The sequence below is a fragment of the Hylobates moloch genome, unplaced genomic scaffold (assembly GCF_009828535.3).
Source record: "Hylobates moloch isolate HMO894 unplaced genomic scaffold, HMol_V3 SCAFFOLD_1, whole genome shotgun sequence".
In the NCBI taxonomy this organism is placed as follows: domain Eukaryota; kingdom Metazoa; phylum Chordata; class Mammalia; order Primates; family Hylobatidae; genus Hylobates; species Hylobates moloch.
The window spans coordinates 96,056,566-96,080,906 of NW_026652276.1; the positions used below are offsets into that span (position 1 = coordinate 96,056,566).

General features: G+C 56.5%; 2 protein-coding genes across 4 annotated transcripts in view; both read right to left on the reverse strand.

Annotated features, from left to right (window-relative positions):
- The window catches only part of FBXL18 (F-box and leucine rich repeat protein 18), a 196,509-nt gene that overhangs the window by 88,630 nt on the left and 83,538 nt on the right, over window positions 1-24,341 (reverse strand). The window lies entirely within an intron of this gene.
- On the reverse strand, window positions 3,167-6,674 carry ACTB (actin beta). The gene is made up of 6 exons (XM_032755826.2): window positions 6,542-6,674; window positions 5,555-5,683; window positions 5,181-5,420; window positions 4,297-4,735; window positions 4,018-4,199; window positions 3,167-3,906 (listed from the first exon to the last, which is right to left on the reverse strand). Exons 2-6 carry the CDS (start codon window positions 5,675-5,677, stop codon window positions 3,763-3,765), a joined length of 1,128 nt encoding a protein of 375 aa, XP_032611717.1. The 5' UTR covers window positions 5,678-5,683; window positions 6,542-6,674; the 3' UTR covers window positions 3,167-3,762.

Consider the following 24,341-nt stretch of genomic DNA (forward strand, 5'->3'; position numbering starts at 1 on the left):
GCCACCCTGCCTGGCTAATTCTTGTGTTTTTAGTAGAGACAAGGTTTCACCATGTTGGTCAGGCTGGTCTCCCTTTGCTTTTTAAAATCTGTATTTCTGGACCTCTTCTTCTCTCTTGGAGTAGGTGGCGGCAGCAGAGGCTTGTACAGCCACGCGCAAGATTAAGGCTGGGACTTCCTTGGCAAGAAGCAGGAGCTGCTGAAGTTGCTGGTCAACCTATGGGTGAAGCTGTCCCAGCTGTGCATCACCAATGTCAGGAGTCCCGTCTTTTTGACACCAGGGACCAGTTTCGTGGAAGATAATTTTTCCATGAATGGGGGCGGGGGGATGGTTTTGGGATGATTCAAGCACCTTACGCTTATTGCGTACACTATCTCTATTATTACATTGTACTATATGATAAAATAGTTCTATAACTCCTCATGATACAGGATCAATGAGAGCCCTGAACTTCTTTTTTTTTTTTTTTTTTTTTTATTTTTTATTTATTTATTTTTTTTTTTTGAGACGGAGTTTTGCTCTGTCTCCCAGGCTGGAGTGCAGTGGCGCGATCTCGGCTCACTGCAAGCTCCGCCTCCCGGGTTCACGCCATTCTCCTGCCTCAGCCTCCCGAGTAGCTGGGATTACAGGCGCCCGCCACTGCGCCCGGCTAATTTTTTGTATTTTTAGTAGAGACGGGGTTTCACCGTGTTAGCCAGGATGATCTCGATCTCCTGACCTCGTGATCCACCCGCCTCGGCCTCCCAAAGTGCTGGGATTACAGGCGTGAGCCACCGCGCCCGGCCGAGAGCCCTGAACTTCTTTCCTTGCAACTACATAGTTGCATCTGGGGGTGATGGGAGACAGTGACAGATCATTAGGCATTAGATGCTCATAAGGAGCACACAACCGCCGGGCGTGGTGGCTCACGCCTGTAATCCCAGCATTTTGGGAGGCCAAGGCGGGTGGATCACCTGAGGTCAGGAGTTTAAGACCAGCATGGCTAACATGGCAAAACCCTGTATCTGCGAAAAATACAAAAACTAACCAGGCGTGGTGACACATGACTGTAATCTCAGCTACTCAGGAGACTGAGGCAGGAGAATCGCTTGAATCCAGGAGGCAAAGGTTGCAGTGAGCCAAGATCACGCCACTACACTCCAGCCTGGGTGACAGAACAAGACTCCATCTCAAAAAAAAAAAAAAAGGAAAAAATTGAGACAGGATCTCACTATGCCGCCTAGGCTGCATTTGGGCTCAAATGACCCCCCCGCCTCAGCCTCCCAAGTGCTGTGATTACAGGCGCGAGCCACCACGCCTGCCTGGCCTATTTTAGTTTTTAGAGTCAGGGTCTTGTTCTGTCACCCAGGCTGCAGTGCAGTGGTGCGATCATAGCTCACTGCAGCCTTGAGCTCCTGGGCTCAAGTGATCCTCCCACCTCAGCTTCCCAAAGTGCTGGGATTACAGACATGTGTCACCACAGCAGGCCCAATTAGATAAGGTTTGAAGTATGTCTACACCCGGGAGACTACCAGCACAATCGGCATAGTGAACATCACCTGATGCTCGTGTTCATCAAAGTCTCTGCTCTCTCTTCCCATGATCACAGCATGTCACTGGACACTCATTTGTTTGCCTTCGTGCGTGTGACGTCTTCCCCATTAAACTGGGTGCCTGGTGAGGACAGGGAACACATCTGGTTGGTTCTCCTCTACACCCCCAGTACCTGGCACAAATAGTGATTGGATGGGTGGATGAATGAATGAATGAGCAAATGAATTAAGTCCTCATTTCCAGACTGACAACTCCTCCAGGGCAGGGTCCTTGTCCAGGTCATCTCAGTAGCCTCCTCCACCATATAGTGGTCACTCAATGAATGAGTGTTGAATGATTAAGTGGCCCAAGGTGGCCCAGGGCTCACCACTGCAGAAATCAGACCAAAAGAGCTAGAACCACCCCAGAGAGCCCTTCAGGGGACCTCCAAGATAACCCAGGAGGAAGTGTACCACCTTCCTCTCTGCCAGCAGCCACTGTGCACAGGTGAGAGTCCAGGCCTCCTGGGGGGACCGGATCATTTCCAGAACAACTGCTATGCACCAGGTGGTGTTCTGGGTAAACGGCATCCCTGGAAGGGATCCTCACTCTCTTTTCTTCCTTCATTCTCTGCTGGTGTCAATCACAGCTTCTAGCAGAGGGAAGGGAGGCCAGGCTTGGTTTCTTCTTGCAAGAGTATTTAACTCAGGGCCCTGCAGAACAATGAGAATCTGACCTGCAACTAGCTGGGCGTGCTGGGGCATGCCTGTGTAGTTTCAGCTACTTGGGAGGCTAAGGCAGAATTGCTTGAGCCCAGAAAGTTGAGGCTGCAGTGAGCCATGGTTGTGCCATCGCACCCCAGCCTGGGCAACAAAAGACCCCGTCTCAAAAATAAAAAGAAGCTGCCCTGCAGTGCCAGACAGGCCCTGCGGTCCAGGAGCCTGGACATCTCCCTCTGCAGCATGGGTCACAAAGAAACTGGGCCACGGGATGGCGCCCGGTCTCCAGTCCCAAGGCAGAAGTCAGACCTCAGCCCACAGCTAACCAGAGCTATCTGCAGGCCAGATAGGGCCCCATGGACCCCCCACCCCAACTTGACTTTGATTCCAGGTCCCCCTCTGTCTGGGTGAACAGGCGAGTCGCGGCCTCTCCTAAGCCCATGGGAGCCTGGGCCAGGCTGACCCTCAAGGCTGACAGCCATGATCCCACAGGTGAAGGCAAAGGTGTGGCAGCTAGGAACACCCACTACACCCCCACTCAAGGGAACACCATGCCCAGAGTGGCCCTGAGAGCCCCACTCCCAGGAAATCCAGGTGCCAACCAGCCCCAGTAAGGCATGGCACCTGAGCCACCATGTACCCCCAAATAGTCCCTTCCCACCTCCTCAAGCATCTGCACTCTCGGTGAACCCAGAAAAACTGGGGTACCTGGGGACAGGTGGAAGGGCCAGGCCAGGAACTCCCCAATAAGCAGGAACAGAGACCTGACCCTGGAGCCTCCCCCACCCTCTAAGGCTGCTCAACATCAAGGCAGGAGGGATCTCGACACATCTGCACTCTGGGTAAAGACAAGTTGGACCCCACCACCCCACTCCTCTGCAGGGTTCACCCTCTGCTGCCCACAACCCAGCCACGCCACAAAGTCACACTTGGCCTCATTTTTAAGGTGTGCACTTTTATTCAACTGGTCTCAAGTCAGTGTACAGGTAAGCCCTGGCTGCCTCCACCCACTCCCAGGGAGACCAAAAGCCTTCATACATCTCAAGTTGGGGGACCAAAAAGGGGGAAGGGGGGGCACGAAGGCTCATCATTCAAAATAAAACAAAATAAAAAAGTATTAAGGCGAAGATTAAAAAAATTTTGCATTACATAATTTACACAAAAGCAATGCTATCACCTCCCCTGTGTGGACTCGGGAGAGGACTGGGCCATTCTCCTTAGAGAGAAGTGGGGTGGCTTTTAGGATGGCAAGGGACTTCCTGTAACAATGCATCTCATATTTGGAATGACTATTAAAAAAAGAACAATGTGCAATCAAAGTCCTCGGCCACATTGTGAACTTTGGGGGATGCTCGCTCCAACCGACTGCTGTCACCTTCACCGTTCCAGTTTTTAAATCCTGAGTCAAGCCAAAAAAAAAAAACCAAAACAAAACAAAAAAAACAAATAAAGCCATGCCAATCTCATCTTGTTTTCTGCGCAAGTTAGGTTTTGTCAAGAAAGGGTGTAACGCAACTAAGTCACAGTCCGCCTAGAAGCATTTGCGGTGGACGATGGAGGGGCCGGACTCGTCATACTCCTGCTTGCTGATCCACATCTGCTGGAAGGTGGACAGCGAGGCCAGGATGGAGCCGCCGATCCACACGGAGTACTTGCGCTCAGGAGGAGCAATGATCTGAGGAGGAAAGGGGACAGGCAATGAGGACCCTGGATTGACAGCTCCCCACACACCACAGGGCCCCACGGCCCACCTGCCCAGGTCAGCTCAGGATGGAAAGACACCCACCTTGATCTTCATCGTGCTGGGTGCCAGGGCAGTGATCTCCTTCTGCATCCTGTCGGCAATGCCAGGGTACATGGTGGTGCCACCAGACAGCACTGTGTTGGCGTACAGGTCTTTGCGGATGTCCACGTCACACTTCATGATGGAGTTGAAGGTAGTTTCGTGGATGCCACAGGACTCCATGCCTGAGGGGGAAATGAGGGCCGGACTTAGCTTCCACAGCACAGCCCAGAGGGGTGTGACCCTCATGTCAGGCAGGGCCAGGAGGCGGTCTCCACTCACCCAGGAAGGAAGGCTGGAAGAGCGCCTCGGGACAGCGGAACCGCTCGTTGCCAATGGTGATGACCTGGCCATCGGGCAGCTCGTAGCTCTTCTCCAGGGAGGAGCTGGAAGCCGCCGTGGCCATCTCCTGCTCGAAGTCCAGGGCGACGTAGCACAGCTTCTCCTTAATGTCACGCACGATTTCCCGCTCGGCCGTGGTGGTGAAGCTGTAGCCGCGCTCGGTGAGGATCTTCATGAGGTAGTCAGTCAGGTCCCGGCCAGCCAGGTCCAGACGCAGGATGGCATGGGGGAGGGCATACCCCTCATAGATGGGCACAGTGTGGGTGACCCCGTCACCGGAGTCCATCACGATGCCAGTGGTACGGCCAGAGGCGTACAGGGACAGCACAGCCTGGATAGCCACGTACATGGCTGGGGTGTTGAAGGTCTCAAACATGATCTGTAAGGCAGAGATGCACCGTGTCACACTCGGGAAGCCACTGGGGATAGCGAGGCCAGACGGGGGGCATGCAGAAAGTGCAAAGAACACGGCTAAGTGTGCTGGGGTCTTGGGATGGGGAGTCTGTTCAGACCTACTGTGCGCCTACTGAATACACACTCCAAGGCCGCTTTACACCAGCCTCATGGGCTTGTCACACAAGCCAGTGTTAGTACCTACACCCACAGCACTGTCTGTTTTAGACACCTAGTCAGAAAGGCAAACACCAGAAAAAGAGCTCATCTGGGAAAAAGCAAATAGAACCTGCAGAGTTCCAAAGGAGACTCAGGTCAGAGAAGAGAGTCCTACGGAGAACGGCAGAAGAGAGAACCAGTGAGAAAGGGCGCAGCTGCGGGAGGCCAGGAAGCAGGGAGGCGGCCACCAGAAGAGGTAGCGGGCCACTCACCTGGGTCATCTTCTCGCGGTTGGCCTTGGGGTTCAGGGGGGCCTCGGTCAGCAGCACAGGGTGCTCCTCGGGAGCCACACGCAGCTCATTGTAGAAGGTGTGGTGCCAGATCTTCTCCATGTCGTCCCAGTTGGTGACGATGCCGTGCTCGATGGGGTACTTCAGGGTGAGGATGCCTCTCTTGCTCTGGGCCTCGTCGCCCACATAGGAATCCTTCTGACCCATGCCCACCATCACGCCCTGGGAAGGAAAGAATAAGGCGCCCTGAGCACGGGCGCGGCCCCCACCCAGGAAACCGGGAGGCTCCTGTGCAGAGAAAGCACCCTTGCCTTCCGCTCGCTCCCGGGGCCGCCCCACCCAGATAGCTCCCCTACCTGGTGCCTGGGGCGCCCCACGATGGAGGGGAAGACGGCCCGGGGGGCATCGTCGCCTGCGAAGCCGGCCTTGCACATGCCGGAGCCGTTGTCGACGACGAGCGCGGCGATATCATCATCCATGGTGAGCTGCGAAAAAAGCCGCGCGCGCTGTGAGCCGAGGTCGCCCCCGCCCTGCCCACTTCCGGCGCGCCGAGGCCTCGGCCGCCAGGGGGCGCCGGCGCGCGCCCAGATTGGGGACAAAGGAAGCCGGGCCGGCCGCGTTATTACCATAAAAGGCAAACACTGGTCGGAGGCGTCCCCGCGGCGCGCGGCAGGAAGCCAGGCCCCCACCCCCTCCCAACCGGGCGCCAGCCCCGCCTCCACCCGGTTCAAACAGCGCCGGGTCGGCGCGCGCGCACGCGGCGGCCACACCCTCAGGCGGCCGGCGGCTCGGGCAGGAAGTGCGCGCAAGCGCCCAGGAGCCGCGGCGACCCCACCCCTTCCGGCCGAGCCCGCCTTCGCCCCAGCCCAGGCCGCGGCACCCCAGGCCCCAGAACGTACGCGCGGTTAGCGCCTTGAGTCCCAGCGCGCACGCGCAATTAGCGCCAATTCCCAGCGCGCCCGCACGGTTACCGCTCCAAGTACCAGAGCGCACGCGCAATGGCGCCCCAGCCCCCTACCGGGCCTGGCAAGGGCTCCGCCGCGCCCACCCTGCGATCCCCACTGGCAAGAGCCCGGCTCAGACAAAGATCCCGCCGGCTGCCCCCGTCTGGAGAGCGGCACCTCCGGAGCGCGCCTCCCGAGCGCGGCCCTGCGCCTCCGAACTGGAGCGGGGTGTCCCCCATCTCCGGAGGCCCAGGGGCTTCTCCCGCGCCCCCCACGACGGTCCGGTTCCCTCGCATAAACCCCCCGCTGCGGCCCAGGCGGCTCTGCACGGGCGAAGGGGCCGCGGCCTTAGGCGGCCGGGCCGGGAGCCGCCTGCCCGGGTCTGCTGGCCGGGCTTACCTGGCGGCGGGTGTGGACGGGCGGCGGAGCGGCAAAGGCGAGGCTCTGTGCTCGCGGGGCGGACGCGGTCTCGGCGGTGGTGGCGCGTCGCGCCGCCGGGTTTTATAGGGCGCCGCTGCGGCCGCTCGAGCCATAAAAGGCAACTTTCGGAACGGCGCGCGCTGATTGGCCCCGCGCCGCTCACTCACCGGCTTCGCCGCACAGTGCAGCATTTTTTTACCCCCTCTCCCCTCCTTTTGCGAAAAAAAAAAAAGAGCGAGAGCGAGATTGAGGAAGAGGAGGAGGGAGAGTTTTGGCGTTGGCCGCCTTGGGGTGCTGGGCCCGGGGGCTGGGGGCGCGCGCCGTGGCCCCCGCGCCCCACGCTGGGCAGTGCCCGGTTCGGCCCCGCATGGCCAGGCCTGCCCTCGGCCTGCCCGTCTCCGGGGCCCCCCACCCACCGCGGGACATCCTAGGTGTGGACGTCTCTTGGGCACTGAGCGCCCAGGTGGGGTGGGCCAGGATCTGCACGGGTGCCAGGGCCCTGGGTGCTGTACGCTCCTGCAGAAGGAGCCCTTGGAGGACATGGAGTGGCCAGGCAGTCACTCCCCCTTGCCGACTTCAGAGCAACTGCCCTGAAAGCAGGGTCTGAGGACCTCTGGCTGTGGGGCTCAGCTAGCTAAATGTGCTGGGTGTGTCACTAGGGAGAGACCTGGGCTAGAGAGGTGGAGTGTGGTGTTGGGGGAGTCAGGGGGCTTGCGGCCACTTAGAAGTCGCAGGACCACACTCCCCAGGACAGGGCAGGCGCCAGCGGTCCAGTGGCTGGAGGTGGCCTGTGATGAAGGCTGCAAACCTACCCAGCCGCAGCCCTGGGAAGGTGGGCTCTACAGGTCACGGAAACTTTTCCCCTGGAGCTGCCTGCTTCTGAGGGTAACAGTCACGCCCAGCCAAGACCAGGCCTGGGGCGTTAGTGGGTGACCTAGGCAGCTGCAGGCACTGCGGGGTGGGGGGCTGGGTCTACACAGCCTGCGTCTGGGCCCACCGTCCGTTGCATGTCTGCTGTGCGCAGCCACAGCTGAACTGCCCTTCCAGACCATCTGGAGGCCGCGGGGGTACTCTGGGGACCAAGACTCCATGTGCCAGAGAGGATTGGGGGCGGGGCGGTGCTAGGAGATCAAAGCGAGCCTGGGAAGACCCTCTCCTTATCACCCTTTCTTGCCTTGGGTCTGTCCACTGAGTAGCATACAAGACCGGGGTGGCCAGGGTCCGTTCTGCTCTGGGAATCAGAGACTGTATGCACCCAGGTGGTGGGCATGCAGTGATCAGTGGCGTGGGACCACAGAGGGGCATTCGGCTCAGCCTAGAGGAACATGCCCTCCTCCTCCCCCTCCTTGGAGGTGGTGACAAGAAGCTGGATATTTACACAAAAATAGGAAGAGTGGTGAAGTGGGGGCACCTCAGGCCTGCGGGGCGCTTTGCAGCGCGTAGTAGGTGTTCATTGAGTGTGTGTCGCAACAGGCAAAGATGAGTCCATATAAGGACGTGGAACCTGTGGCCAGGAAGGAGGCGGCTTGTTCCAGTTCACAGTACAAGGCTGTGCTCAGCCAATGGGACCGCTCCTCCTTTGAAGGTTGCAGAGGCCACAGCCTGGTGGGAAAGATGACCACCACTCAGCACACAGTGGCAGACACAGGTTCACAGTCCAGTAGACTTGCTGAGCCTCCTGCATCACCACCCCACGCAAGGGCAAACTTTCCCAGCCTGTATACTCCCTGCCTCCTGGGGATGGGACTGTCCTGTCCCTGGCCTTGTATCTTTCAGCTGCAGGCATCTTGCCAGCTGCCTCAGGACCTGCCAACCCTACAGTTCACCGGGCTGGCGTTGTGGGGCGATGGGCGGGGGGCCTTTCTTGCTGCCTGTTGATGAGGGCTGGTTCTGGGGGTTCGTGGAACGTTGAACTGGGTGGAGTGCTGGGGCGGTGGGGGGGGGGATGGGACCGGATCTGCAGAGCAGGGATGAGAGGCTGTCAGGTGGGCGGCTCCAGGCAGCAAGGTGGGGTGCAGAGCAGACCTGATCCCCAAGCAGGACCTGTGTTGCCACTGGGCCTCCATTCAGCTGGCCAAGAGACAGGAGCTCCAGCCCCACCCTGCCTCAGGCTGCAGCATTCCTGGCCTGTCCTCCTGGCTTGTGGTTCTCTCTGTCTGCAGCGGCCACTTCCTGGTGCTCTCCTATGCACCCTTCAAGTCCCATCCCAGAAAGCCCCTCTTTGGGGAAGCCTTTTAGCCTCTGCAACCACACCTTCCTCCCTACCTCAGACCAAGGCTTGCAGCTGGCATTTAGAACTGGGCCTCACCCACCAGGCTGCCAGCCCTCCCAGGGTCTCCATCACCCCCACTCCTTCCCACCACAGCCACCCCAGGGCTCTTCGCTGTTGAATGAGTGACTGCCTGGGTGTCCTCAGATGGCAGGTTGGAGGTGGCCGAGCAGCCTGGGGTGAGGGGCAGGGAGGAGCTGAAGAGAGAAAGCAAGCAGCGGAGCAGGAAAAGAGGAAGTAGAGCTGGCTGGCCAGGGGGCGGGCCGAGCAGGGGAGAAGTGAACAGGTTCTCTTCTGTGCTTGGGAACTTTGCCCTGGAAGGGAGTTTTCGGAGCTGTCACTGGGGCACGCACGCAGCCCCCGGAGAACCCTCGGTTGAACTCAGCCAAGGGGACTCCACCTGCCTGGCTGGGACTTTTGTTTTTTCCCCTCCAAGCCTTTGCTTTGGTGACGCCCCCACCCTGCAAGGCCTCCAGGCAACTGACTCTTACAGCGCAGACCCAGGGACCACTCCTTGGCCCTCCCGCAAAACAACCACCCAGCCACTTTGCCCTGGGCACTGCGGTGCCCTCCCTACCCTGCCAGGAGGGAATCCAACCTCCTTTTTATTATTATTATTATTTTTGATGCAAGGTCTTGCTCTGATGCCCAGGCTGGAGTGCAATCACAGCTCACTGCAGCCTCGACCTCCTGGGCTCAAAGTCCTCACAAGTAGCTGGAACTATAGGCACACACTTCCATGCCTGGCTAATTTTTAAATTATCTGTAGAGGTATGGCTTCTCACCATGTTGCCCAGGCTGGTCTCCAGCTCCGGGGGGCTCAAGCGATCCTCCCGCCTCAGCCTCCCAAAGTCCTGGGATTACAGGCATGAGCCACCATGCCCGTCCTCAAGCTCCATTTTGTAGAGGAAGGAACTGAGACAGAGCTTCCCTCCTAGACTTGTTAGCTCCAGGAGGACGGGGACCCTGAACACAGTAGGTGCTCAGTGAGAAGATAATGAATGAATGAGTGAATGAATGAGGGGGTGCAACATTCCAGGAGACACACCCCCATTCACAGACTAGGAAACTGAGTCAGGACTGGTGAAGCGCTCAAGTCCCCAAATGCGGTGGAAAGGACTCTAGGCTCAGGGCCCCTGAGGTGGCAGCCCCGCCTCTGGCCTCACACTGCCCCTCCCTGGTAAAGTGTCCCCTGGAATGTCCCCAGGGCCTGAGTCCAAAGGCTGTTTGAAAGTCTGAATTCCTCGGCCGTACCTCCCTCCTCAGCATTTATCACCTGAGGCCCAGAGAGGACACCATCAGCCTCTGGTCACATGGCAGCAAGTGGGGTCTCTCCCACTGGGGTGTGATGGCTTGCACCTGTAATCCCAGCATTTTGGGAGGCCGAGGAGGGAGGATCGCTTGAGCCCAGGAGTTGGAGACAAGCTTAGGCAACATGGGAGATCCTGTCTCTACAAAATCAGCTGGGTGCTGTGGCACGTGCCTGTACTCCCAGCTAATTGGGAGGCTGGGGCGGGAGGATTGCTTGAGCGTGGAAGGTCAAGGCTATAGCCAGCTATGATCCAGTCACTGCATTCCAGCTTGGATGACAGAGGAAGACCCTGTCTCAAAAAAAAAAAGGAAAATTAAATTTAAAAATCAGATGCTCCAGGCTGGGCATGGTGGCTCACGCCTGTAATCCCTGCACTTTGGGAGGCCGAGGCGGGTGGATCACCTGAGGTCAAGAATTCAAGATCAGCCTGGCCAACATGATGAAACCTTGTCTCTACTAAAAATACAAAATATTATCTGGGCATAGTGGCGCATGCCTGTAATCCCAGCTACTCAGGGGGCTGAGGCAGGAGAATCACTTGAACCCAGGAGGCAGAGGTTGCAGTGAGCCGAGATTGCACCATTGCACTCCAGCCTGGGTGACGAGCAAAACTCCGTCTCAAAAACAAACAAAAAAAAAGTTGGGTGCTCCAGCTTTTATTCATTTAAAAATAAAATAGCCGGGCACAGTGGCTCACACTGTAATCCCAGCATTTTGGGAGGCTGAGGCAGGGGGATCTCTTGAGTCCAGGAGTTCAAGACCAATCTGAGCAGCATAGTGAGACCCTGTTTCTACAAAAAAAAAAAGACAAAATTAGCTGGGCATGGTGGCATATGCCTGTAGTCCCAGCTACTGGGGAGGCTAAGGTGGGAGAATTGCCTGAGCCTGAGAGGCCAAGGCTGCAGTGAACCAAGATCATGCCACTGCACTCCAGCCTGGGTGACAGAGAACCTGTGTCAAAAAAAAAAAAAAAAAAAAAGTAAAAGAAAAAGAAAAATTAGGTGCTCCAGGTTTATTTATTTAATTTATCTTTAGAGATAAGGTCTCTAAAAATTTTAGAGACAGGGTGTAGCTCTGTGGCCCAGGCTGGAGTGCAGTGGCATGATCACAGCTCACTGGAGCCTTGACCTCCTGGGCTCAAGCGATCCTCCTGTCTCAGCCTCTTGAGTAACTGGGACGGCAGGGATGCCACTACATCTGACTAACATTTTTGTTTTTATATTTTGTGGAGGTGGGGTCTCTCTGCAATGTAACAGGATGTCTCTCCCTGTGTTGCCCAGGCTGGTCTCGAACTGCTGAGCTGAAGTGATCCTCTCACCTCAGCCTCCCAAAGTGCTGGGATTAGAGGTGTGAGCCACCGCACCTGGCCTCAGTTTGTTGTTGTTGTTGTTGTTGCTTTTAGTTGTTTTGAGATGGAGTCTTGCTCTGTCGCCCAGGCTGGACTGCAGTGGCACAGTCTCAGCTCACTGCAACCTCTGCCTCCCAGGTTCAAGCTATTCTCCTGCCTCAGCCTCCTGAGTAGCTGGGACTACTGGCTCGCGGCACCATGCCCAGTTAATATGTGTGTGTGTGTGTGTGTGTGTGTGTGTGTGTGTATTTTTAGTAGAGATGGAGTTTCACCATGTTGGCCAGGCTGGTCTCAAACTCCTGACTTCAGGTGATCTGCCCACCTTAGCCTCCCAAAGTGCTGGGATTATAGGTGTGAGCTACCGTGCCTGGACGGTTTATTTTTATTTTTATTTATTTTTTCCTTTTTTGAGACAGAGTCTTGCTCTGTCGCCCAGGCTGGAGTGCAATGGCGCCATCTTGGCTCACTGCAACCTCTGCTTCCCAGGTTCAAGCGATTCTCTTGCCTCAGCCTCCTGAGTAGCTGGGATTATAGGCACCCACCACCCCACCCAGCTAATTTTGTATTTTTGGTAGAGATGGGGTTTCACCATGTTGGCCAGGCTGGTCTCAAACTCCCGACCTCAGGTGATCCGTCCGCCTTGGCCTCCCAAGGTGATGGGATTACAGGTGTGAGCCACCACACCAGGCCGTTATTTATTTATTTGTTTATTTTGAGATGGTGTCTCACCCTCTGTCGCCAGGCTGGAGTGCAATGGTGCCATCTTGGCTCACTGCAACCTCCACCTCCCGAGTTCAAGCGATTCCCCTGCCTCAGCCTCCCGAGTAGCTGGGACTACAGGGGCATGCCACCACGCCCAGCTAATTTTTTTTGTATTTTAATAGAGACGGGGTTTCACCATGTTGGCCGGGATGGTCTCCGTCTCCATCTCCTGACCTCGTGATCCTCCCGCCTCAGCCTCCCAAAGTGCTGGGATTACAGGCATGAGCCACCGTGCCCAGCCTATTTTATTTTTTTAAATGAAACAGAGTGGGGTCTCTCTGCCTCCTGGCCACCTTCTCAGCCTTAAGGGCCAGCTTCAGGCTGCCTTCTCCAGGAAGCCTGCCATGACTCCCTCCCACTTCTACTCTAACAGCAGAAGGTTTCCTGCTCAGAAAGGGGCAATGACCCAGCCAGGATCACCCAGTAAGGGCACAGCCAGGAGCTGAAGGGCCTTTCACCTGGAGCAGCTCCTGGATCATATCGCTTCTGCATGCAGCACACTGTCACTGATCAGCCAGACATGCTTCCAGAGTTAACTGGCACTATTTTGAGAAATGAGAAAAGCACCCTGAAGAAAGCAAGCACAATTCCCAAGACAGATCTCAAATGAGAGAGAGATCAAGAGAACAAGTTTAATGGCGTCAGGAGGAAAAGCAACAGGTTTCCTTAAGAATGAGGGTATTGGGGGGTGCTGGGTGCAGTGACTCACGCCTGTAATCCCCGCACTTTGGGAGGCCGAGGTGGGCAGATCACGAGATCAGGAGTTTAAGACCAGCCTGGCCAACATGATGAAACCCCGCCTCTACTAAAAGTACAAAAATTAGCCGAGTATGGTGGCGTGCACCTGTAGTCCCAGCTACTCGGGAGGCTGAGGCAGGAGAATCGCTTGAACCTGGGAAGCGGAGGTTTCAGTGAGCCACGATCCTGCCACTGCACTCCAGCCTGGGCTACAGAGTGAGACTCTGTCTCAAAAAAAAAAAAAGAAGGAGGGTGTTGGGCTGAGTGTGGTGGCTCACGCCCATAATCCCAACACTTTGGAAAGCCAAGGTAGGAGGATTACTTGAGTCCAGGAGTTCGAGACCAGCCTGGGCAACATAGCAAGACCGTGTCTCTATATTTAAAAAAAAAAAAAAAAAAGGAAGGTGCTTTTTTAAATTTTTTGAGTCAGGGTCTCACTCTGTCGCCAGGCTGGAGTGCAGTGGTGCAATCTTGGCTCACTCCAGGCTCAACCTTTTGGCCTCCATCGATCCTCCTACCTCAGCCTCCTGACTTACTAGTACTGCAGGTGTGCACCACTATGCCCAGGTAATGTTTTGTAGAGACAAGGTTTTGCCATTTGCCCAGGCTGGCCTCCAACTCCTGGGTTCAAACAATCCACCTGCCTCAGCCTCCCAAAGTGCTGGAATTACAGGCATGAGCCACTGCATGCAGCAGAGAGTGCTACTTAAAAAGCAGTCGGAGGCCAGGCGTGGTGGCTCACGCCTGTAATCCCAGTACTTTGGGAGGCTGAGGCGAGTGGATCACGAGGTCAGGAGATCGAGACCATCCTGGCTAACACGGTGAAACCCTGTCTCTACTAAAAATATAAAAAATTAGCTAGGCGTGGTGGCGGGCACCTGTAGTCCCAGCTACTCAGGAGGCTGAGGCAGGAGAATGGCTTGAACCCGGGAGGCGGAGGTTGCAGTGAGTTGAGATGGCGCCATTGCACTCCAGCCTGGGCAACAGGGCGAGACTCCGTCTACAAAAAAAAAAGCAGTCAGGGAGGGCTCCTCAGAGGAGGTGACCAGCAGAGCCTTGGTCCCCACATACACCTGGCCTCCAGACCTAGCCTGGGGTGGTCACCTAGCTGCCTTCAGTAGCTTTGCCCTGGGCCTCCCCAGCTCCTTGGCAGAGGCACCAGGCTAAGGGGGATCCCTGCCCCAGAGGAAGTGGGAACTCTAACACTTGTTGGGAGAGTTTTAAAAAATCCTTAAAAACCACCCTCTGTCTCCAGCCCTCAGGGTACCCGGAGAAACCCTTCCAGCCTTCGTAGGTAGTTCCTGGACTTGCTTATTTGATTGAATTATTCAGAAAAAGAAAATGCGGTTCCCTGGGCTTCCCCCTTACACACACATACACACCACACACACACACCTCACACACACCGCACACACACACCACACACACACCACACACACACACCCCCACACACCCCCCACACACACCCCCCACACATACCACACACACACACCACACACACACACCACACACACACACCACACACACACCCCCCACACACACACCCCACACACCACACACACCACACACACCACACACACCACACACACACACCACACACACACACACCACACACACCCCACACACCCCACACACCCCACACACACCACACACACCCCACACACCACACACACACCCCACACACCACACACACACACACACAACCCTTTTTGCTTTCTCTGGACCCATCTGCTATAGGGCCAGCTCTCCCCATTCTCCAGATGAGAAACAGAGACCACCCATGCTGAGAGGAACTGGATCCTTTGGGGCCTGAAGGCCTAGGCTGTGGGGGGATAGAGGGGGAGGCTTCGGGCACCCTCATCCTCCCCGGGACTCACAATCACTCTCCTAGCGGCCAAGGTAGCCCTCGGGATTCAGGACCCTTCTGGTTGTCCCGAGAGGGGCCTCAGAAGCTGGGTGACAAGTTGGGCCAGGAGAGATGGGGGTCAGTAGCAAGTTCAAGTTCAGGTCAAGTGGAGTTCCCGAGGCCCCGGCTCTGACACCCTCTTGGGGTGCTGCACGGGCCAAGGGTGGGTCCTTCCCATACTAAGGACTGTCCCAGGCAGTGGCTTCGCTGCCCTGGGCCTCTCGCCCTCAGCTGTGAAAAGGGGCAGGGGGTTACCTAGCTCCCAGGTGGCCCCTGAGAGGAGCCAGTGAGGCAGGGTCTGCAGTCCAGGCCCAGGGTCAGTGCGAGGGACTCGCCCCCTTCCTGGCTGGGTGGGCTTATCCCTGACACTCTCCTGCCTGGCCTGGGACCTCAGAAATGCCCCTTGGAGCTGGGCGTAGTGGCTCATGCCTATAATCTCAGCACTTTAGAAGGCCGAGGTGGGCAGATCACCTGAGGTCGGGAGTTCAAGACCAGCCTGGGCAACATGGGGAAACCCCATCTCTACCAAAAATACAAAAACTTAGCTGGGTGTGGTGGCGGGCACCTGTAATCCCAGCTACTCAGGAGGCTGAGGCAGGAGAATCAGTTGAACCCAGGAGGTGGAGGTTGCAGTGAGCTGAGATCGAGATCACACCATTGCACTCCAGCCTGGGCGAGAAGAGCAAAACTGAGTCTCAAAGAAAAAGAAAGAAAGAGACAGAGAGAAAGAGAGAAAGAGAGAAAGAGAGGCTGGGCGCGGTGGCTGACACCTGTAATGCGAGTGCTTTGGGAGGCCGAGGTGGGCAGGATCACCTGAGGTCAGGAGTTTGAGACCAGCCTGGCCAGCATGGTGAAACCCCATCTCTACTAAAAATACAAAAATTAGCTGGGCGTGGTGGCGGGCACCTATAGTCGCAGCTACTCAGGAAGCTGGGGCAGGAGAATCGCTTGAACCCGGGAGGTGGAGGTTGCAGTGAGCTGAGATCGTGCCATTGCACTCCAGCCTGGGCGACAAAGAGCGAAATTCTGTCTCAAAAAAAGAAGAGAGAGAGAGAGAGAGAGACAAGGAAGGAAGGAAGGAAGGAAGGCAGGCAAGCAGGCCCCTTGGGAGGCCAGGCACCTCTCAGCCTCAGTCTCCCTTGTTCTGAGGTGGGGTGAAGATTCGCACCCATGGTTCTGATGTGGGGGACACGTGATTGGGCTGGGATGGAGCTCACATCCTTCAGCCCCTCGGGGGTGCCTGAAGAACTAAGAACGGAGGTCGAAGCACAGTGGCTCACGCCCGTAATCCCAGCAAGCAGGTAGGTGGCTAAATACAAAAATTAGCTGGGCGTGGCGGCACATGCCTGTAATCCCAGCTATTCGGGAGGCTGAGGTGGGAGACTTGCTTGGACCCAGGAGGCAGAGGTTGCAGTGAGCTGACGTCGCGCCATTGCACTCCAGCCTGGGCAACAAGAGCAAAACTCCATCTCAAAAAAAAAAAAAAAAAAGGGAGGATTGCCTGAGCCCAGGAGTTCAAGGTTGCAGTGAGCCATGATCGTACCTCTGCACACCAGCCTGGGAGACAGAGCGAGACCCTTTCTCTAAAAAATAAATTTTAAAATAAGGCCGGGCGCGGTGGCTCACGCGTGTAATCCCAGCACTTTTTTTTAGTAGAGACGGGGTTTCACCGTGGTCTCTACTAAAAAATACAAAAAATTAGCCGGGCATGGTGGCGGGCGCCTGTAGTCCCAGCTACTCGGAGAGGCTGAGGCAGGAGAATGGCGTGAACCCGGGAGGCGGAGCTTGCAGTGAGCCGAGATTGCGCCACTGCACTCCAGCCTGGGTGACAGAGCGAGACTCCATCTCAAAAATAAATAAATAAAATAGGCCGGGTGCGGTGGCTCATGCCTGTAATCCCAGCACTTTTGGAGGCCAAGGCAGGCGGATCACGAGGTCAGGAGATCGAGACCATCCTGGCTAACGTGGTGAAACCCCGTCTCTACTGAAAATACAAAAATTAGCCGGACGTGGTGGTGGGCGCCTGTAGTCCCAGCTACTCAGGAGGCTGATGCAAGAGAATCGCTTGAACCCAGGAGGTGGAGGTTGCAGTGAGCCGAGATCACACCATTGCACTCCAGCCTGGGCAACAGAGCAAGACTTCACCACAAACACAAACACACACACACACACACATTTTATTTATTTAAAAATTTAAAAAAAAATGTCCCTTGGAGGTGGGGCAGTGGCGGTATGGGAGGGTGAGGCCCCCTTGGAGGGGTGGAGAAGGGGAGAAAAGGGAGGCATTGGGAGGTGCAGGCGGGCGGGGCGGCTGCTGACTCAGGAGGCCACTGGCTCACCTGCCTTGGGGCTCAGCCTGTCCTCCTGGCTGCCCCCAGTCCAGAGAGAAGAAGAGAAGACAGAGGCCCCAAGGGCCTACTGTGTGCCGGGTGCGTGTCAGGGTGGTGCCCACGTCACCTCATCGAAAGCTCCCCACTCCCCTGTCGGCCAAGTGGGACTCTCCCATTTCTCAGATGAGTAAACCGAGGCCAGGGAAAGTGAGAGACTTGGCCCTGTAGTTAACACGGTTCGGCTATTACCAGGATGTTCTGGAACATGATTGTCCAGGTCCTGGCCCAGGGCCACCGTTCATGGCGAGCTTCCAAGGGCCCACCAAGTCGTTCAGCCTCTGTGTGGTTGCTGTTCTCAGCCCCATGTTTCAGATGGGTAAACTGAGGTTCAGAGTGGCCAGTGGGAAGAGGCATAGCCAGGCTCGGTGGTTGCAGTTGGCCACGCTGCCCGGCCGGGGGGGCGCATGCAGGGCTCACTTGGTGCTCCTGAGCTGGCGTGGGCTCCTGCAGTCCCGGGGCCTGCCTGCCCAAGGGGAAATCCGATCACAGCCACCATGCAGCATCACCAGGCCCTCCTCAGCCAGAAATCTCTGCCACTGCTGGGCTCACCAGGAACCTGAGCCGGCCCGTGGGGGACAGGCCCAGCTGTCTGGGCTTCCTGAGGTGTCTCCATGTGCTGCTCTGTGCCAGGTGCTGGGGACAGGAGGGGACCTCCCTGGCATGCACTGCCTACTGGGGACAGGGGCACAGAGCTGGCCAGCCCTGATCCCATGAGACTGGTCCTGTGCAAACCCAGGGAAAGCCCCAGACCCAGCCTCAGTGCAGGGAGAGTCCCAGAGGCCTCTCAGTCCTCAATTTTGGCGGCTCAGGCAAGAAGGGGTTTGGGGTTTCCCTAGGGACTTCAGCTTCTGCTGGGGACAGGGCACGGGCAGGGCTCCCTGACCTCCCCGAGGAAGCCCCGCCGCTCCGTTTCCCAAGTCTCTAGGGGGTAATTTTTTTTTTTTTTTGAAGCAGAGTCTTGCTCTGTCGTCCAGGCTGGAGTGCAGTGGCACGATCTAGGCTCACTGTAAGCTCCGCCTCCCGGGTTCACGCCATTCTCCTGCCTCAGCCTTCCGAGTAGCTGGGCTATAGGCACCCGCCACCACGCCCGGCTAACCTTTTTTTGTATTTTTAGTAGAGGCGGGGTTTCACCATGTTAGCCAGGATGGTCTCGATCTCCTGACCTCGTGATCCGCCCGCCTCGGCCTCCCAAAGTGCTGGGATTACAGGCGTGAGCCACCGCGCCCGGCCTCTAGGGGGTAATTTTTGCTACTTAAGTCACCTTGTCTGGCATGGTGGCTCCTGCCTGTAATCCTAGCACTTTAGGAGGCCTAGGCGGGCAGTTCACATAAGGCCAGGAGTTCAGGACCAGCCTGGCCAACATGACGAAATCCCATCTCTACTAAAACTACAAAAATTAGCAGGGCATCGTGGCATATGCCTATAATCCCAGCTACTCAGGAGGCTGAGGCATGAGAATTGCTTGAACTGGAGAGGCGGAGGTTGCAGTGAGCTGAGATCACACCACTGCACTCCAGCCTGGGCAACAGTAGAGACATTGTCTCAAATAATAATAATGATAAAGTCATGTGGGCTGTCTGATAGCCAGGGGCCATCAAAGCCAGGGATGACCAAGGCCCAATGTTGGAACCTCCATACCTTTGTCCCTGGGGCCACCTGGGCTACCCAGACATGTAGCATTGGGGGTGACAGTGGAGGAAGGCACACAGATGTCCCTGAGGCTGTGACCCGGGACACGTAAGGCTGGAGGGCTGGTCCAGGCTCAGGTGGGACTTAGCAGTGAGACAACTGTGCACAGGCCAGGGTGCTAAGCGTTGGACCCTCTTAGCTCAGCAAAGCTGGAACGAAGCCGGGCGCGGTGGCTCACGTCTGTAATCCCAGCGCTTTGGGAGGCTGAGGCAGGCAGATCACACGAGATTGGGAGTTCAAGACCAGCCTGACCAACATGGAGAAACCTCGTCTCTACTAAAAATACAAAAAAATTAGCCGGGCTTGGTGGCACATGCCTGTAATCCCAGCTACTCCAGAGACTGAGGCAGGAGAACTACTTGAACCCGGGAGGTGGAGGTTTCGGTGAGCCAAGATCGCACCATTGCACTACAGCCTGGGCAACAAGAGCGAAACTCTGTCTCAAAAAAAAAAAAAAGCCAGAGTGAAGAGCGCCCCAGATCCGGTGGGGCTCTCCAGAAATGGGCGTAGCATCCTTCCCACGCTGCAAGAGCCCAAGAATAGTCTTTTGAGGACCCGGATCTTTCCTTCTCGGAGCCACTTTCAGGCTTTATATTAAGTAGGGTTCAGCCATGCCACTCACACACTGGATGTCCTTGGAAAGTGACTCAGCCTCTTCAAGCCCGCAAGTCTCAGCAAGGCCCTGTGTCGGTCAGGTGCAGCGGCTCATGCCTATAATCCCAATCCTTTGGGAGGCTGAGTTGGGAGGTTCGCTTGAAGCCAGGAATTTGAGACCAGCCTGGGCAACGTAGTGAGACCCCATCTCTACAGGAAAAATTTTAAAATTTAGCTGTGTGTGATAACATGTGCCTGTGGCCCCAGCTACTCAGGAGGCTGAGGAAGGAGGATCGCTTGAGGCCAGCAGTTTGAGACTAGCTTGGGAAACATGGCAAGACCCCTGTCTCTACAGAAAAAAAAAAAAAAAAGACAAAAAAAACGACCCTATGTGTATGACACTGACTGGGGAGGGGGGACTTCCAGGCCTTTCACGGACTTGTCACAGACCCTCTAGAAGCTGGACACAAAATGAGGAAACCAGGCCAGGCTTGGTGGCTGTTGCCTGTAACCCCAACACTTTGGGGGGCCGAGGCAGGTGGATCACTTAAGGTCAGGAGTTCAAGATCAGCCTGGCCAACATGGTGAAACTCCATCTCTACTGAAAATGCAAAAAGTAGCTGGGCACAGGGGCGCATGCCTGTAATCCAAGCTACTCGGGAGGCTAAGGCAGGAGAATCGCTTGAACCCAGGAGGCAGAGGTTGCAGTGAGCCAAGATCACACCATTGCACTCCAGCCTGGGCGACAGAGCGAGACTCTGTCTCAAATTTAAAAAAGGGGAAGACCGGGCGCGGTGGCTCACACCTGTAATCCCAGCACTTTGAGAGGCCGAGGCGGGCGGATCACGAGGTCAGGAGATCGAGACCATCCTGGCTAACACGGTGAAACCCCGTCTCTATTAAAATACAAAAAATTAGCTGGGCATGGTGGCGGGCACCTGTAGTCTCAGCTACTCAGGAGGCTGAGGCAGGAGAACGGCGTGAACCCGGAACCTGGAGCTTGCAGTGAGCCAAGATTGCACCACTGCACTCCAGCCTGGGCGACAGAGTGAGACTCCATCTCAAAAAAAGAGGGGAAAGGCTGGGCGCGGTGGCTCACGCTTGTAATCCCAGCACTTTGGGAGGCCGAGGCGGGCGGATCACGAGGTCAGGAGATCGAGACCACGGTGAAACCCCGTCTCTACTAAAAAATACAAAAAAAAATTAGCCGGGCGAGGTGGCGGGCGCCTGTAGTCCCAGCTACTCGGGAGACTGAGGCAGGAGAATGGCATGAACCCAGGAGGCGGAGCTTGCAGTGAGCCGAGATTGCGCCACTGCACTCCAGCCTGGGTGACAGAGCGAGACTCTGTCTCAAAAAAAAAAAAAAAAAAAAGGGGGAAACCAGGCTCAGAGATGAGTGAAGGCTCAGCCAGAATCACACAGCACACGTGGCGAGCTAGAGCCCAGGCCTGGGGGGCCCGGTGGGGGGGCTGCACCTTGCATGCCACTGGGATAGTGAGGACAATTTGAGTATTTTTAAAATTTTTATTTATTTATTAATTATCATTATTATTATTATTATTTGAGACGGAGTCTCACTCTGTCGCCCAGGCTGGAGTGCAGTGGCGTGGTCTTGGCTCACTGCAAGCTCTGCCTCACGGGTTCACACCATTCTCCTGCCTCAGCCTCCCGAGTAGCTGGGACTACGGGCACCCGCCACCATGCTTGGCTAATTTTCTGTATTTTTTAATAGAGATGGGGTTTCACCGCATTAGCCAGGATGGTCTCGATCTCCTGACCTCGTGATTCACCCGCCTCGGCCTCCCAAAATGCTGGGATTATAGGCGTGAGCCACCGCGCCTGGCCATTTATTTATTTTTTGATACAGAGTCACTCTGTCGCCCAGGCTGGAGTGCAGTGGGACCATCTCAGCTCACTGCAACCTCCGCCTCCCAGGTTCAACTGATTCTCCTGCCTCAGCCTCCCGAGTAGCTGGGACTACAGGCGCCTGCCACCATGCCCAGCTAATTTTTGTATTTTTAGTAGAGACGGGGTTTCACCATGTTGGCCAGGCTGCTCTTGAACTCCTGACCTTAGGTGATCTGCCTGCCTCGGCCTCCCAAAGGGCTGGGATTACAGGCGTGAGCCACCAAGCCCGGCCACAATTTGAGTCTTCTGCTGGGCCAGGCTGGTCTGTCCAGGGCGGGTGCAGGACACCAAAGCTGGGTGTGGTGGTGCACGCCTGTGGTCTCAGATACTCAGGAGGCTGAGGTGGGAGGATTGCTTGAGCCCAGGAGGTCAAGGCTGCTGTGAGCTGTGATTGTGCCACTGCACTCCAGCCTGGGCAACAGATGGAGACCCCTTAACTAACTGAATGAATGAATGAATGAATGAATGAAGGCAACCTGAGCTGCATTCCTTGGCCTGCCAACCTGCCCAGCCCCATCCCTCAGCCCTCCCTGAGTCTGAGGGCCCTGCAGGTCCCACACAGGGCCAGGCTCCGTCTTGCTTCTGCAAATTTGCACCTTCCATTCCATTCCCTGCCACACTGCTCCCGGGTCACCATGGATGCTGGACAACTGCCACCGTGTCCTTGGAGAAGCCCTCCATCATCTCAGCCCCCAATGTCAGGTATTCAACCTGCAAATCCTCCCTGCGGGTGCTGGGCTCTCCAGAGCGCTGGGCTGCGTGCAGGGGACTCGGGAGAACCGGCCCCACCCAGCTCCTTTCTCACAGAGCTTTCAGAGGCTGGGGGCCTCCCTGATCCGCTTCCAGCTCCCAAGGCCCCTGCTGCCCCCACCCTGCAGACTGGGACTCCGTGAGGCTGGGCTCTGGCTTGGTTATTGTGGCTCCAGCACACAGCAGGCACCGTGGCTGTAGTAGGCGTGCATGGGAAGTCAGGAGGAGCAGACCTGCCATCTCCTCTGCTGAGGACACAGCCCGGCCAGCGTGCCTTGGCGGCCTGGGGCCAGTGACTGCCTCTTGGCCCAGTTCCTTGCCCACCTTGAAGATCTGTAGGGAGGGATAAAGAGATCAAGTCCAAGGCCGGGTGCGGTGGTTCACGCCTGTAATCCCAGCACTTTGGGAGGCCGAGCCTGGCAGATCTCGAGGTCAGGAGTTCGAGACGAGCCTGGCCATCATGGTGAAACCCCATCTCTACTAAAAATACAAAAATTGGCCAAGCATGGTGACAGGCACCTGTAATCCCAGCTGAGGCAGGAGAATTGCTTGAACCCGGGAGGTGGAGGTTGCAGTGAACCGAGATCGAGCCACTGCACTCCAGCCTGGGGCAACAAAGCAAGACTCCATCTCAAAAAAAAAAAGAGATCAAGTCTGGCGCAGCCCCAGGAAGCAATCTTGGGCTGGGCACACCGCGTTTCTGTGACATAAAGGCAGTGACACCTCATCACTGTCACAGGGTTGCTGGGGTTGGGGGCTAGAGGAGAGGAGGAGCCTCCGTTGAGGGCTCCAAGAAGGGACAGAGGGGTGATGCTCATGGGTCCTGGAGACACATTTTGGGTGGTTCATGCCCTCCATCCTGGGCCACTTTGGGGAGGTGAAGGAGGGAAGCGTTAAGGGACAAGATCCCCCTGTTCCCAGTTTCTCTCCGGAGCCAGGGTTTCTCTGATTTGAAGAAACAGGTGTCACAACCCAGGAAGTCCACTGATGGCATCTGCCCTGGGGCACCGGCATTTAGGGCTGATCACTGAGGTCTGCACCTCCCAAGGCTGCTGTGCCCATTCCTGGGCACCCCAAAGGGGAAGAAAACCTCCTGAATGTGCACCGGGAGAGGACCCATCCCATGCGGTGACAGAACCCCATGATAGCGCCCGGCGCTCTGGATATTCAAACTGTGGGGCCCAGCAAGGGAGAACTGGTGGTCGGGCAGGGTCAGAGGGGTTTTGAGGGTGTGCGATGGCTGCTGTGATGTGCCACTGGCATGCCTAATACATGCAAGACTTGCTGCCAGGCCCTGAGCTGCAGAGCCACCTGGCCCAAGGTCACTGTGGTGGCAGGGAGCCCACATCCATCAGCTGCTGGCCACAGGATTGCGAGCCCTGGCCATCTCTGCCCAATGCCAGGCACTTCTGAAGGGCCTTCCAGCTACAGAGCTCCTGTGGGGTGGGTCGGGGTGTCCCTGGCCATCATGGTGTCCCTGGGCCTGCATTGAAGCTCAACTTCTGTTGGCCCCAAGGGCACTTCTTTTTTTTTTTTTGAGACGGAATCTTGCTCTTTCACCCAGGCTGGAGTGCAGTGGCGCGATCTCGGCTCACTGCAGGCTCCGCCCCCCGGGGCTCACGCCATTCTCCTGACTCAGCCTCCCGCGTAGCTGGGACTACAGGCGCCTGCCACCTCGCCCGGCTAAGTTTTTGTATTTTTAGTAGAGACGGGGTTTCACCGTGTTAGCCAGGATGGTCTCGATCTCCTGACCTCGTGATCCGCCCGCCTCGGCCTCCCAAAGTGCTGGGATTACAGGCGTGAGCCACCGCGCCCGGCCGGCACTTCTTAATATATGTTCTTAGTCTGGCATTCTGGGTCAACAGTCCACCTGCCTTGGCCTCTCTCAAAACTGTGATTAAGGCATGAGTCACCACACCAACCTACATCCATCCATCCATCCATCCATCCATCCATCCAGACAAAGTCTGGCTCTCTGGCTGTGTTGCCCAGGCTGGAGCACAGTGGTATGATCTCAGCTCACTGACCTCCTGGATTTGACCTCAGCCTTGACCTCCTGGGTTCAAGCAATCTCACTGCCTCAGCATCCCAAGTCACTGAGACTACAGGTACA

Bases quoted from the DNA above. Each gene is read 5' to 3' on its own strand.
- ACTB (XM_032755826.2), bottom strand. From the start codon at position 5,677: ATGGATGATGATATCGCCGCGCTCGTCGTCGACAACGGCTCCGGCATG. The intron at 5,421-5,554 runs GTAGGGGAGCTA...TTTCCTTCCCAG, and splicing joins TGGGGCGCCCCAGGCACCAG to GGCGTGATGGTGGGCATGGG. The intron at 4,200-4,296 runs GTGAGTGGAGAC...TTTCCCCCTCAG, and splicing joins CTTCCAGCCTTCCTTCCTGG to GCATGGAGTCCTGTGGCATC.